The sequence below is a fragment of the Calliopsis andreniformis genome, chromosome 7 (assembly GCF_051401765.1).
Source record: "Calliopsis andreniformis isolate RMS-2024a chromosome 7, iyCalAndr_principal, whole genome shotgun sequence".
Lineage (NCBI taxonomy): Eukaryota > Metazoa > Arthropoda > Insecta > Hymenoptera > Andrenidae > Calliopsis > Calliopsis andreniformis.
Genome location: NC_135068.1, coordinates 8,028,204 through 8,040,515, shown reverse-complemented (window position 1 = coordinate 8,040,515; position 12,312 = coordinate 8,028,204). Strand labels below are relative to the sequence as shown.

The following is a 12,312-nucleotide window of genomic DNA, read 5'->3' as shown; positions in this document are numbered from 1 at the left end:
CCCCCCTGCCTCGTTCGCTTTTGCCTCGGCCAGCCCCGCGTCCCGTTACCCTTCTTTCCGCCTTTTGTCTCTATCCGCGCGCGATAACGACGCCCTCCGTCACTATCGAATTGATCAGAGACGAGTCGCGCCTTAACGACGCATGCTACTGTGCCAGGCTGCCGTTCCGTCGGTGGTCGACCTCCTTTCCGCGCGATCGCTAACAATTACCACGCTCGGCTTTATCCACCCATCGCTGACCAGATCCTGGGAAAATCTCGCTGTGGAATCGCGGTACACGACAGCGTTGCGTGTGGCCAGTGTAAACACAGAGGACTCGAAATTAACAGCTGCGCGGGGATCAGTGTCATCGGGGCCCTTGGTGACAGGGAACATACAATCAGTCGAGTATGGTATTTTATTCATAAGAGTCACCTATATTTACAACGCACATGTCCAGTGGAACACTAGTGCCGCGGCAAGCCTTTGGTATTTGTCACGCGTGAACTCACGGCCGACAGGAAGCTCGGAAGCTTGCGTCCAGGTACAGAGAAGGTAGCTTGGAACAGTTAGAGGCGTTAGTATCCAGGATTGTTGGCGTAGTCCCCAACTTCTTGCCCCTGGTGAGCCGTGGCCTGCTGAATGTGAACTTGGTCGTGAACTTGACCGCCGTAGACGCTGGGGTGGTCATGCTCGCCGGAAGTGTGCACCACAGCGTGAAATCCATCCTTGTCTGCGCGGTATTTGACCACCCTCACACTGCCACCTGGCTCCCTCACGCTGTACTGACCGGTCACACTTGTTCCTGCAAGCAAATAACAATTCACATATGAATGGGACCCGACAGATGCTATTTCCTACTTCATAATTACTCAAGACAGGATTAAATATCTGAGGAATTCCTCATGGGTGGCCGCTGTCACAGCAGAAACAGGGTTGCTGTCTGCATTTTACAAACAGTGAGGGAAATTGAAAAGTCGAAGAAGAAATAACGGGTGTCCTATTGATAGAGACTTAGGCCCTAGACTCGAGTAAGACCATTGTACAAAGATACTAGTCGAGCAAAGCTTTCTGACGTCACTAATAATGTAGGGGAATAGGAATAGTAGTAGAAGTGGTGGGGATGATACCACTGGGTCACGTGAGGGGTCCCTATATCACACACGCAGAGGTACGACGCTGTCATTCCCCCACGCCTACTCCTATTCCCCTATCCACGATCCTAGTGACGTCAGAAAGTTCTGCTCGCCTGGCATCTCTGCCTTAGCAACACCATTTATTTCTTCCCCCACCTCACGATTTCCTCCACTATACCTAAGGAAGGAATTCCTACTACACCCTGCTGCAAAAGTGCTCATGATTATATTAGTAGGAGAGATGCAGTTGTTTTCAAAAATCGTGTCGTTATTTATGACGAGTGGGTCCTCGTATCTAGATATTTAGAATTGCATGATGGCTGGAGTAGCAAAGCTAATGGCTCAAGGTTTAATTAAACCAGTTTGCTAAAACATCCAAGACAAGGTCAATTACTTCGATCTTCTCATTCCCCGCTCAGCATTGAAAACACGCTAGACCATAAAAGTCTACACAGTCCGAATATTAAAATCTCCTACACTGTTTGCCCCGCGGTTCTATCTCCCGTTGGATATTCACAGTGCTCGCCCAGGCGAGTTTCACCTGCCCCGGGATTCTGACGCGAGTTCGCACAGCGAAATTCGTAAAAGCAGCCCGCTCTCAGAGGACCAGGGAAGCTCCTCCGCAGTGTCACATCGACACCGCGACGAAAGAGGTTAGCTCTGCCCACTCACCGTCCCTTGTTTCTCTCTGCTCGTGGAAATCACCCGTGTGATGGTCCTCCACGCCGTACGAGAACTCATACTTGGGATGCGCCACGTAGTCGACCGCGTGCTCTCGCTGCTCTGGCAAATGGTTACCATCGTCGTGGTGCAGCGACCGCGGCACTTTCACCTCGAACTCGGGCCCCTCAACTGGTCCGTGAAATTGTACGTACGAGGTGGCTACAGAGGCCTGATGCTGCGCCTGGAAGGTTCCCTCCAGGGAGCCATGTCCCTGGAACGTGTTCAGTGAGCCACCTTGCCCATGGAACGTGTCCTCCAGCAAGCCGTGTTGTTCGTTCAGAGTGTCCCCTTCAAGGGGCACCAGGCCAGCGCGTGATTGATGGCCCAGGGCCAACGCGATGGTCAAGACGACGCCGACCTGCGGCACAAAACAGCACCTTCAGGGTACTCTTGTAGCTTGACAGGGGCACCCCACTGGGGCAACAGCCGGCTTTGAGGGATCTGTTCAGTTATCGGCACCAGGTGACGTTCAACAGACCGACTTCGTGGGAAGAATCGACTGGCTCTGAACGATCGATGGCTCGTGTGATGGGTGAAGGTGAATAATTACCGGAAGGGAAAGTGACTGAGGATTTATAGAGATCCGATGACGGGGTAGGACCGTTTTTATACTGCTGTTGGAGGATTGGTAACGTTTGAATCAGTCAGCTTGTCAACGTATCAACTTACATGTTCTACACGGTCGACAACAGGAAAAAATTAAATGTCTCTATCCCACTTGCAGGACTCTAATTATGAACACGAGAAGACAATTCTGTACATGTCTAATCAAGTTGAAAGCACGGATATTCTTGTTTACCCGATTTACTCTACCTATTACTCTAATTAGCAGCAATGAAACGCTCATGAGATACCAGTACCGACGAAATTAGCAATTATAGAACAGATTTCAATCAACGAATTTCGAAGCATCGGCCATTCAGTTTCAGAGAGCTTGATTTCATTGAAAATGATCAAGGCGTTTCTCTAATTGCTATTGCATGACTGTGGATCAGTCTGCAATGAAAGTAAATGGAATATATGGTGCACGTGTACATGGGCAAATTGAATCCCGAGGAAACTAGGAGAAAGGAGAAACTGAACGCCAGTCTCAGATGTCCCGGTTTTAATTACTGGGTTGGAGGGGGTACAGGCGTCAATTTCCGTTTCGAAAACCTGTGCTCGTTGATTATACTAGCCAATAAAAGTTTCGCGTTACGGGGTGGATTGAAATTCAATTCTGTCCGTTTCCATTCGCGCGTTCCGCTTAACATTGCATGAGGAGTCATTTGAAAACAGCAATCTATAGGGTAGAGTAAAAAGAGGAGACTGGAATTTGATATTGTGCAGTGCAGATTGAAAAACGTGGTGTTGACGAATAAAAAAGTTGATCCGTACACCAGGCTGCTTAACAAGTCCAACAGACAAAGACACGATGAACGTGCACTCATCTTCTCGCGCTAATATTTTTGTAAATTACTATCAATTACACCCTTTTTCTGCCTGCATTCGCGATCCTCTGGTTCCTCCACACCGCCCTATCCTTCCTTCCACCCATTTTCGAGAAAAAGGTAAACCGTTCCTTAACGAGCACTTTCTCTTTGTCCCTGTCCCTTTCTACTCGATTCCGCGTTCCCTGTCCTCCCTCTTTGCTTTACGCCCTGTCCGCTGATTTTTACCCGCGAGACACTCTACCTTGATTGTGGTCTTTCCCATTACGGTATTTAAGACGGCCAAGCAAGAACTGCGACTTTCCAGCGTCTTTTCCAAGCTTTTATACCGGTGCGTTCTGCATACAGGTCCGCTCATAAACGCGAGTGAATCTGCCAGTTACGTCGTTCCACACACACGTACTTCAGGCGATGAATTTCGCTCAGACATGGTCAAACAGACCCCCCTCTTCGTTTTACGACCTTTCACGATGAGTACAGTGCCTGCTGCAGTGGCGATTTTCGTCAGGTGGGAGCTGGAATTGATGGATTGCTAGAAGACGTTGGTAGTCGCCATAATCAGTGCTCTCCTCTGAGAGCACAATGAAATTCTCAAGCCTTTTTTCTGCTCCGACCACTCATCAGGAGCCAGTCGAATGACCATCGAAAGTTAACGACGAATCCCGCCCAAGGTGGCTTCTTGGCTCTTCAGAAGACGTCGCTGAACGGCTTCCTTCCTCTCGAGGAAGCCTGGCTGGACGAAGACGACACTGGGGAAGAATAATCCGCTTACCCCGTTTGAGCCAGGATTTATTTGGAATCTTAACCCCCAGAGAGCTGGTTCACTCGAGTGGCCTTTACTTTATACGTCCTGATCGACAGCTTTTTTTCCCCTGGAGATCGGATAGCTCGTTTAATGGCTGAGAGCTTGATTCGTTTATTGGTCTGTTTGTACGAGCCTCGGATATCGCTGTCCTCGATGGTCCTTTGCACTTTGGACAATGGAGATTGCGCCTTCGACGCCGCCATTGTGCTCGAGCGCTGCTCGCCAGTTGTCCCGTGAAAGTTCCTGCAATATTTCTGATCCGAGGAGACCCGAGTTGACCAATCAACAGCAGTTTGTCTATCAGCTCGGGGCTGCAGAGAGGCGTCAAAGAGAAACGTTCGAGGTGGCAGAAGTAGAATTTGCTGGAGATTCTGGCACGTTTGAAATCAAAGATCAAAAGCCGTGATTTTGCAGCGTCTCGCTGCAGACGTTGCGTCTAACAGCTAGACCGGAAAACGGGAAGGGAACAGGAAGAACGAGAGACCTGGGCCAAAGGGTTAGGAGATGTACGTCCAATGGTGGATATTTACACAGCCCCTTTGACACAGCAGGGAAAATAGGAAAACATCGACGTCATCGAAGAGGGAATGGTCGATCAGAAAGGTGACGGGTTGTGTTCGGAACACCTCGACCCTCTTATGTCCTCTCGAACTTGAATGGACATCTAGGACCAAGTTGTTTAAGGCTACTACAGTTTGGACTAGAACACCTAGAACTGAGTTTGTTGAGAGTATTACATTTAAGATTAGAATATCTAGGACTAGGAGGTCTAGGATTGTGACACTTAAGACTAGAACGCCTAGGACTAAGCCATCTAACACTATCGTACTTAGAACTAGGACACCTAAGACTAGTTCATTTAAAACTATGACATTTAGAATTAAAACATCTAGGACTGCTACTTTTAGGACTGGGACATCTAAGGCTATCACACTTATGACTAGGATACCTAAAACTAGGTCGTCTAAGACTATGACACTTAGAACTAGGAGATCTAGGTTATTCTTTCTAGCTCTGTGTACTAACCAATTCCAAAGATTTCTCGCCCAAAGCGTGAATATCTTCAGTCCTTTGAAAAAGGGGGACTCTTTATGGATTATCGGTATCCAAATTATTTCCCATAGCAAAGTTCACTGACCATAGAAAATCAATACAGAGTCTGCTCTCTCTGTTCCAGGTGAAGTACATAAAAGATACCGCTTTCACAAGACAGAGCCAACCGGAAGTTGGCCGTCATTCGAATAGAAATTCACGGTAGAAACTATCGAACGCTTCTTGTGGCTGTATCGCTTTATGACTCGAGAATAATCCGCCAGTTTTTTTCTCTCGCGCGGCAGTCGATACTCGGTCCACAACGAATAACGCGATTCTTTTCAGACCAGTTGGTTATTACTCAGCCCAATTAACGACCGGTGACGCTGTTATAAAAGAAGCACGCGTCAGTCGCGGCGTGCGCCTCTGCTAATTGAATTCCCCCTCGGTTCGTCTGACGCGCCGCTCAAAGCGTCACGATTCTGCTGAGCTTTCGATGGGGCACAACGAGACACAAAGATGTGCCCCTCGGCGAATATAAATATATTCAATTAGACCGGCCCAGACGTCCTTGCGTCGAGCGATCGATTGCGTCGCGCAGAGGGGTCGCGGGTCGTCTGTGCATTTGTCCCGTGCAGCTGTAAATTATACGCGAACTGGAGCCAGAGGCATTTCATCTTCGGAGACGGAGACAACACCTGTCTCCGCTCAGAATTAATCCTTTGCTTTGAACAATCGTGCTGTCTCGATACAGGTAACTGGCGATGATAATATGGAGGCGCTAATTGAAGAGGAGCCGAGGGACCAAGGAAGAGAAATGGACCTAATTTCGTTCCTGGAATGGCTGTTGCTGTGACGAATTCACCTAGAGCGACACTAGTGGTAACGTAAATGGTAACTCCGTGAGAAGCAATTTGTTGTGTAAAAATTACTGAAATGTTTCAAAGGCAAGCAAATTTGGAGGTTAGGAAAACTTATCGTTGAGATTGAATTATATTTCAATGAGAAGAATTTTGTACATTTTTGCCGCTACTCAGTTTTCCTTGTCAACTTCGAAAAGTTTTATTTTACGTTGCTCGTTCAAAATTAGTTCTTAGTTAATCTGGAAAACGCCATACAAAGGGTAGACGATTTCGCGTACCACGCTTCTCGAGATTTAGCGAAAAGCGTTTTCGAAGCTACAAAGAATGTTTCATGACCGTCAGATTAAGGGAAGATTCTTTAATTTTCCGGGAGTAAATACTCTCTCTATATTCAAATTTCCGGCGAACTTGTACGCTGCTGGCGTACGAAGAACGTGAGACGCAGGAGATAAAAATGGATCGTATTGTATGACATTCTGAGCGATCTAAACTGCTTTTAAAAGTTTCGATAAATCTGTCTTCTTTTCTGTGCAAAGGAAATTTTTATGAAAAACAAAAAGGCCTTCGAATTTCTAGAAATTCATTTACTATATTTTAACAATAGTATAATGAATATCCTTTCTCTTTCCATATCCTTCTGTGTAAAAGTAATTTACTATTTTTTCAATTCATAAATGAGGCTATATTGTTACTGTCTTGTACGACGGAGTTCGTCGCTATCCCCACCACATATTTCATAACCTCCTCTGGAAAGAGTGGGAGAGCTTCGCTAGCGAGGAGCCTTGAATTAGACTTGATTTGGGTGTGAGACATCCATTTTTTATCACTATCTTCTCAATGAAGTTTTCAAACAATGGTAGCAAATTAGGATGGCTCTTGCTGTTCTCGGCTGATTAATTAAAATTCTTATTGAAATTTCTCGTTCACCAGAAACACTTGCTCTCAGAAAAGGCGATTATACGCTTCGTCCCATGGACAGCCAGGAATTTCTCCTGCTCTTCTCTGTGCCATTATAATAAGATACTCACAAGGAATAGTTAGCCGGAAGGGATAACGGCTTGCGATAAGGAAACGCAATTTCGACTGCTCTTTTCGCATTACTGCGGTCGCGTCCGGACGTTACCAAAGCATTGCTCTCGAATTACGGGAAGGCAATCAAATGTTAAAAGTGGTGGGTCGTCGAAAGAGCCAATTGCGAAAGGATACTGCTTCATTTGCATCCAGACATTAATGAAATACGAAAGTGGTTGGCGTACGCCAGCGATCCGCGACTTCGAAGGGAATTTGAGAAAAAGGAACGCCGTATTAGTTGTTCAGGTTCTCCATGTGCCTGGGGATGGCTCGTTTCCTGGAGAAATCGTGCCAAGTGCTATTGCATCCTGCTGAATTTTTTCCGAATCATCTGGTAATATTCTTCCAGAGTTAATTGTTCAGAAGAATTATCTCTGCACTTGAAGTTCAAGATTCGAATTAGACAGCAATTGAGAAGCAAGATATTCTTGCTTCAGTTCCTCTCGCGAATCAGCCCTTTGAAATTCCATCGAACCTTCCTTGTTATCTCTGACACTAGACCGCAAACACACGGCGGGGCTCGGAAGGAGCGCGAGGTACAAAAGCAGCACATCCTAATGAGCGTGCAGGCGATCAATCTTCATTCCCCGCTACTTAATTACCAACGCATCGCACGAAAACGTGGATCAAGTATTGTTCCCTTGTGCAGGGGCTTAAACAAACAACCAGCAATTACGGTGAAAGCGGCTGCCAGTGTAGCTAGTTTCATTCGACGCTGGGTTAATCGAAAGGGACTCGATTCTGCCGCGGAGTCGACGGATTGCTGATCCAGGTCATGAAACACCTTGCTCCGTTCATTTGCGCGGGCAGGATCAATTTGCCTGACCCTTGATCCGTTTAATCCGAATCTCACGTGGCCCCAGAATTTTATGGTTAAATCCTCTTTTGATGATTAAGTAGCTGAAAATTGAGGGAACTTGATTCAAATTGGTTTTCGAATAGGTCTCCCATAAGAGGGACCTAGGACCTCAGAGAAAAGGTTTCGTCTTGGATTGATAATCGCGTCAACACAGGATATTAACGTGTAACGTGCAACCAAAGAGGCCACGTGGTCGTGTAGATCGACGAAGTTCAAGATCTCGATTTGCTCGCGGCTGTCACGGTTGCCTGGCCATGCGCGACACTTTCACCGCTCTCCGCCTCGATCTTAAGACCTGTTGATCGAGCACAATCGAGCCTCTCGTCACTGGTCGATGTCGTACACACGTTTCGTGGTGGAGCAAGCACACGTGTGTCAATTTGCCGGCGCCTAACTAATCCTTTGGACGCCGGTAACAGCTGGGGAACACGTGTCACGCGGACTCGCCATTATGCTGCCTAGAGGGCGACCAGACCTCCATTGGGTCATTCGGAAACGCAATATTCGAAGCTGAGAAAATGGAACATTTTTTGGTAAATACACCTGTCGCTATAAAATACCAAGCATCAGAAAACAGACTTGAATTAAATAGATCCAAAAGATGGGGTTTGTATTTTTAGCGAGAAACCTCAATGCAGATGTCAATTCCTCTAAATCGAACAGATGCAACATATTTGATATTAACATGACATTTGCGATTGTGTCGCGACAAAGAACGTTCCTTTTAGGATAAAAGATTCAGTTCGCGTCGCTGACCAGTCAATTGGCCAGTGGACAATCGATTTTACTCTCACAGAGCATCAGTGGACGGTAAAAATCCTTTATTAACCGTTTCTCGTCGAGAGCTGTCTCCGACGTTGATTAACACGAGAAAGCGACCGTTTCTTTCCGGTCGGCATTAATATAACGAGCGACGCTCGTTAAAAGTGCTCGGCTGGCGATCGTTATCGGTAGGCGGGATTTATCGGTAAATTTCGACTAAATAGCCTGGCATATCTCACAGGCGTATTGCGCCCGCCACTAGCTACTTGTGGTACGACTTAACACTCGAGGTAATCCTAGTGGTTAACGGTAAGCACTTTGTCGACGTCAGGGATCAGAGCCCTTTGTAATTCAGTAGGGCGCGACGCGCGAGCAGGTCGAGTGCTCGTCACTTGCGTATTTTCGTGACCGCGTGCTGCAATGCTTCTCGAGCAGAGTGATCAAAGCGTGGCTAATAAACATTCAGATTAACTGGACGAGAAAATTCATCCCCCTTCGATCGCGATAGGAATGCGAGAATACTTAGTCAAGAATGTAACCATTGAAGGGATTACGTGGGAAGTTATTACATGCGAAGCTGGAATGCTTGCGTTTGGCTAGCCTTTAATTAAAAGGATACCAGGACGGATTCTCTGGTCTGACAATTGTTCTATAGCCCTGGCGAGACTAAAGGAACTCGCAGACAATCAATAGCCACAGTATTTACTTGTGTGGTGTTGGGAATTGTTACTTACAACCAGGATTGTCAGGAAATTCTTCATTGACGTTGAGAATTAGACTACGTGATGTCCTCTTTGTCGCCGTTAACTTGGAATGCTTGAGAAATCTGGCAAGAATTTCGTAATTGAGCTGCACGTGTTTTTAACTGTCCAAGAACCCCAAGTCACCTTCGACCAGTGAAGGAAAAGTCGTCTCATGAATCGTGAGACTGGACACGGGTCGTCGATCTGCTAAACTGATGGTATCCCATCATAAACCTGAGCAGCATTGTCAGTAGGTCTTTTTAAACAGAAATGAGTCATCAAATTTTTAGCGATTGGATGTCTGAATACCTAAAGCTTCCAGCTACTATAGTTCTCAGCTCCTCATTATATTTTAAATATTGATAATCTATCAACCCTTTCTCCACAGCTTCCGCGATATTGACACTATTGACATATTGGCACTGAATATTGATTATCTAGGCCCTTAGGCCTACCATGGGGAATCAATTTTTGATAAACGAGGAGGGTCGAGTTCCCCAAGACTCTCCAGGTACCTGCGTGGCGAGGATAATCCCGGACGCCGCGAGCTGCGACTACAATTAATTTCCACGATCGTATCAGCGTCAGTAATCTCGTACGAATATCACTTCCAACCCCCGCCGTCGAAAACGATTCACCAAGGTTGCCACCCTCGGGTGGCAATCGTCGTAACAGTACTTTAGATAACGATCTTTGCTCCTTCCGGTGTTCCAGGGGTATCGATCAAAAAATACGTTTCCTCCTAGCGATTATTTTCGTCCCCCCGACGCCGCGTGTATATCTCTCGGCGCGGATTAACTGGCATCCGTTACGAACGAATCGCGACGTGCACGCAAACCGCTGGAATTATGGCCGAGGGAATCGCGCTGTGGCAGAATTTACGCGGTCGCAAGGCTGGCTGGATCCAGCTATCGAGCCGCTTGGTACATCCCACGGAGCTTCCTGTTTAATTAAACTTCTGATCGACGACGATCCAGCGACGCAACTTAGCGACCGCCGCAATCAGCTGCTACCCGAAGGGTCTACGTGGCCGTCGAAGGGTCCAAGCTGGACGGAGGGTTCAGAGGTCGAGATAGTCTGATTAAATCTTAAAGGCACCCCATCTGCTCCCACCCTCGGATTCTCCATTGAAATTGATTTCCGTCAGGATGTTCTTGGCCTTTGGACAGAAACAGGAGGGTACATTTATGTGCTTTTGTTTTAATATATATTGTATTTGAATTTAGACTTCCTGAGACAGAAATAATAACTCTTCTTTGTGTAACTAACAGTATAGCTAAGCTCATATTTTCTATATTATAACATCAAATTTTTTTTATCTATTTGTTTCAACAGAAGAGTGTCAATTTGTGTAAAGACGGTAGAGTCATAACAGATACATACATATATGTGTGTATATAACTTGTAACAAAAAGAAAAGAAAAAGGAGTGACTGCAATAAAAAAGGATTTACAAAAACAAAAACAAGAATAATTTGTATAAATTAAAACATAGCCGACTCTAGTACTAGCCACGCTTAAGGAAAAACAGCAACACTGCGGGAGTCCGCTTTTGTACTTAATAGAAGGAGCATACAGCATTGTGTGTCTCTATCTATCCAGTGCAAAATCGGACTCTTGCAGTGTTGCTGTTCTTTATACAGCATGGCTAGTACTACATAGAGTCGACTGTGACTAAATTAATGCATTAAAACACAAGTACTAATAAAGAATAATAAATATAAGCTATTATTGGTTATAAATTTTATGTACTATAACCTCAAATTATCTATCATATAACCTCAAATATATTTTGTACCACTATAAAAGGTATAGATAAATACAAGATCGAAGATAGATGACAGAAAGAACAGTGTGTACAAAATATCTCTCTATTAATCTTGGATTCAAATTACAAATTGAGAAATTGATCCCGCAGAAAGTGGCCCCTGGCGCATCCTATGCACTGTTTGACCTTGGTTCGAGATAGGGAAGAACATTCCTCGCCCTTTTTTAATCCGGGAAAAGAATCAATTTGCCAGAGAAAAAAGGGAATCAATTTGCTCTGAAATCGCTGGTGGAACAAGCATGGCCCTTTCCACCATCCATGATGGGATTCGGAATCTAATTAAACTTCGAATAGGCTCAGGTCGACGGGACATAATGGAAACCGAGACTTCCCAGCGTGGGATCATTAATTCGTTACGGTGTTTCGAGAATCGAGTTTCCCTCACGGTGAAAGAATTTCGCCTGCAATTAAACCGACGCTCCTAAATTATATCTGAATAAACACCGGCGGTAATGATACGGAGCCGGTCGCGTGACAAAAAAAGGAGGACGTTAATAAATGCTCGCGATATCAGTTCGATTTTAATTATCGCAGAATATGTTTGCCAGGCGTTCCCTGCGAAATCAATTATCCGTGGTCGACGTTTTAATTAATCAACGCGACAGCTAATGCACCGATGCAGCCCGCGGTTTCGTCGTGCACCGCAGCCGCTGTTTTTATTGGAAGGGCAAGAAGCTTATCGATCGGATCTAGTCGAGCGCGATTTTCGTTGCGAGCCCGATAGAAGAACAAGGGCGGCGAATGAAAGGGCTCACGATCTCTCGATTCTTTCTTTTTTCCCGCCGCGATAACCCTTACGGATTTTCAGACGGCCCAACAGTGAAAGGTTTCGATGTCCCGATCAATCATCCGGTCTGACTGATATTGGACGAACCGCGGCAAGCGTCGGCATCAATCTTTGATTATCCATCCCTCGGTGCTTCTGTAATCTTGCTCCTCGTCAATTCTCTTCATCTGTGTCATGCACAGATACGCGTGTCAATTTAACGTAGAAATATTCATCGATGGCCTCGGTGTGCCAGCTGCGAACAATGCAATTCTTCTTTGTCAGCCCCCTTTCCTAGCCGTCTCCAAATATGTGG

At 46.0% G+C, this 12,312-nt stretch overlaps 1 protein-coding gene across 1 annotated transcript; it reads right to left on the bottom strand.

Moving 5' to 3' along the window:
* Nucleotides 1-557: 557 nt before the first annotated feature.
* LOC143181394 (uncharacterized) lies at nucleotides 558-3,889 on the bottom strand. The gene is made up of 6 exons (XM_076381775.1): nucleotides 3,866-3,889; nucleotides 3,652-3,800; nucleotides 3,513-3,606; nucleotides 2,103-2,196; nucleotides 1,788-2,021; nucleotides 558-784 (listed from the first exon to the last, which is right to left on the bottom strand). Exons 1-6 carry the CDS (start codon nucleotides 3,887-3,889, stop codon nucleotides 558-560), a joined length of 822 nt encoding a protein of 273 aa, XP_076237890.1.
* Nucleotides 3,890-12,312: the final 8,423 nt, after the last annotated feature.

Excerpts from the sequence above, each read along its gene's own strand:
- LOC143181394 (XM_076381775.1), bottom strand. The coding sequence starts at position 3,889 with ATGAGTGGTCGGAGCAGAAAAAAG. Across the intron at positions 3,801-3,865 it reads GTGGTCGGAGCAGAAAAAAG|CAATCCATCAATTCCAGCTC; the intron begins GCTTGAGAATTT and ends AACGTCTTCTAG. Across the intron at positions 785-1,787 it reads GCAGAGAGAAACAAGGGACG|GAACAAGTGTGACCGGTCAG; the intron begins GTGAGTGGGCAG and ends ATTTGCTTGCAG.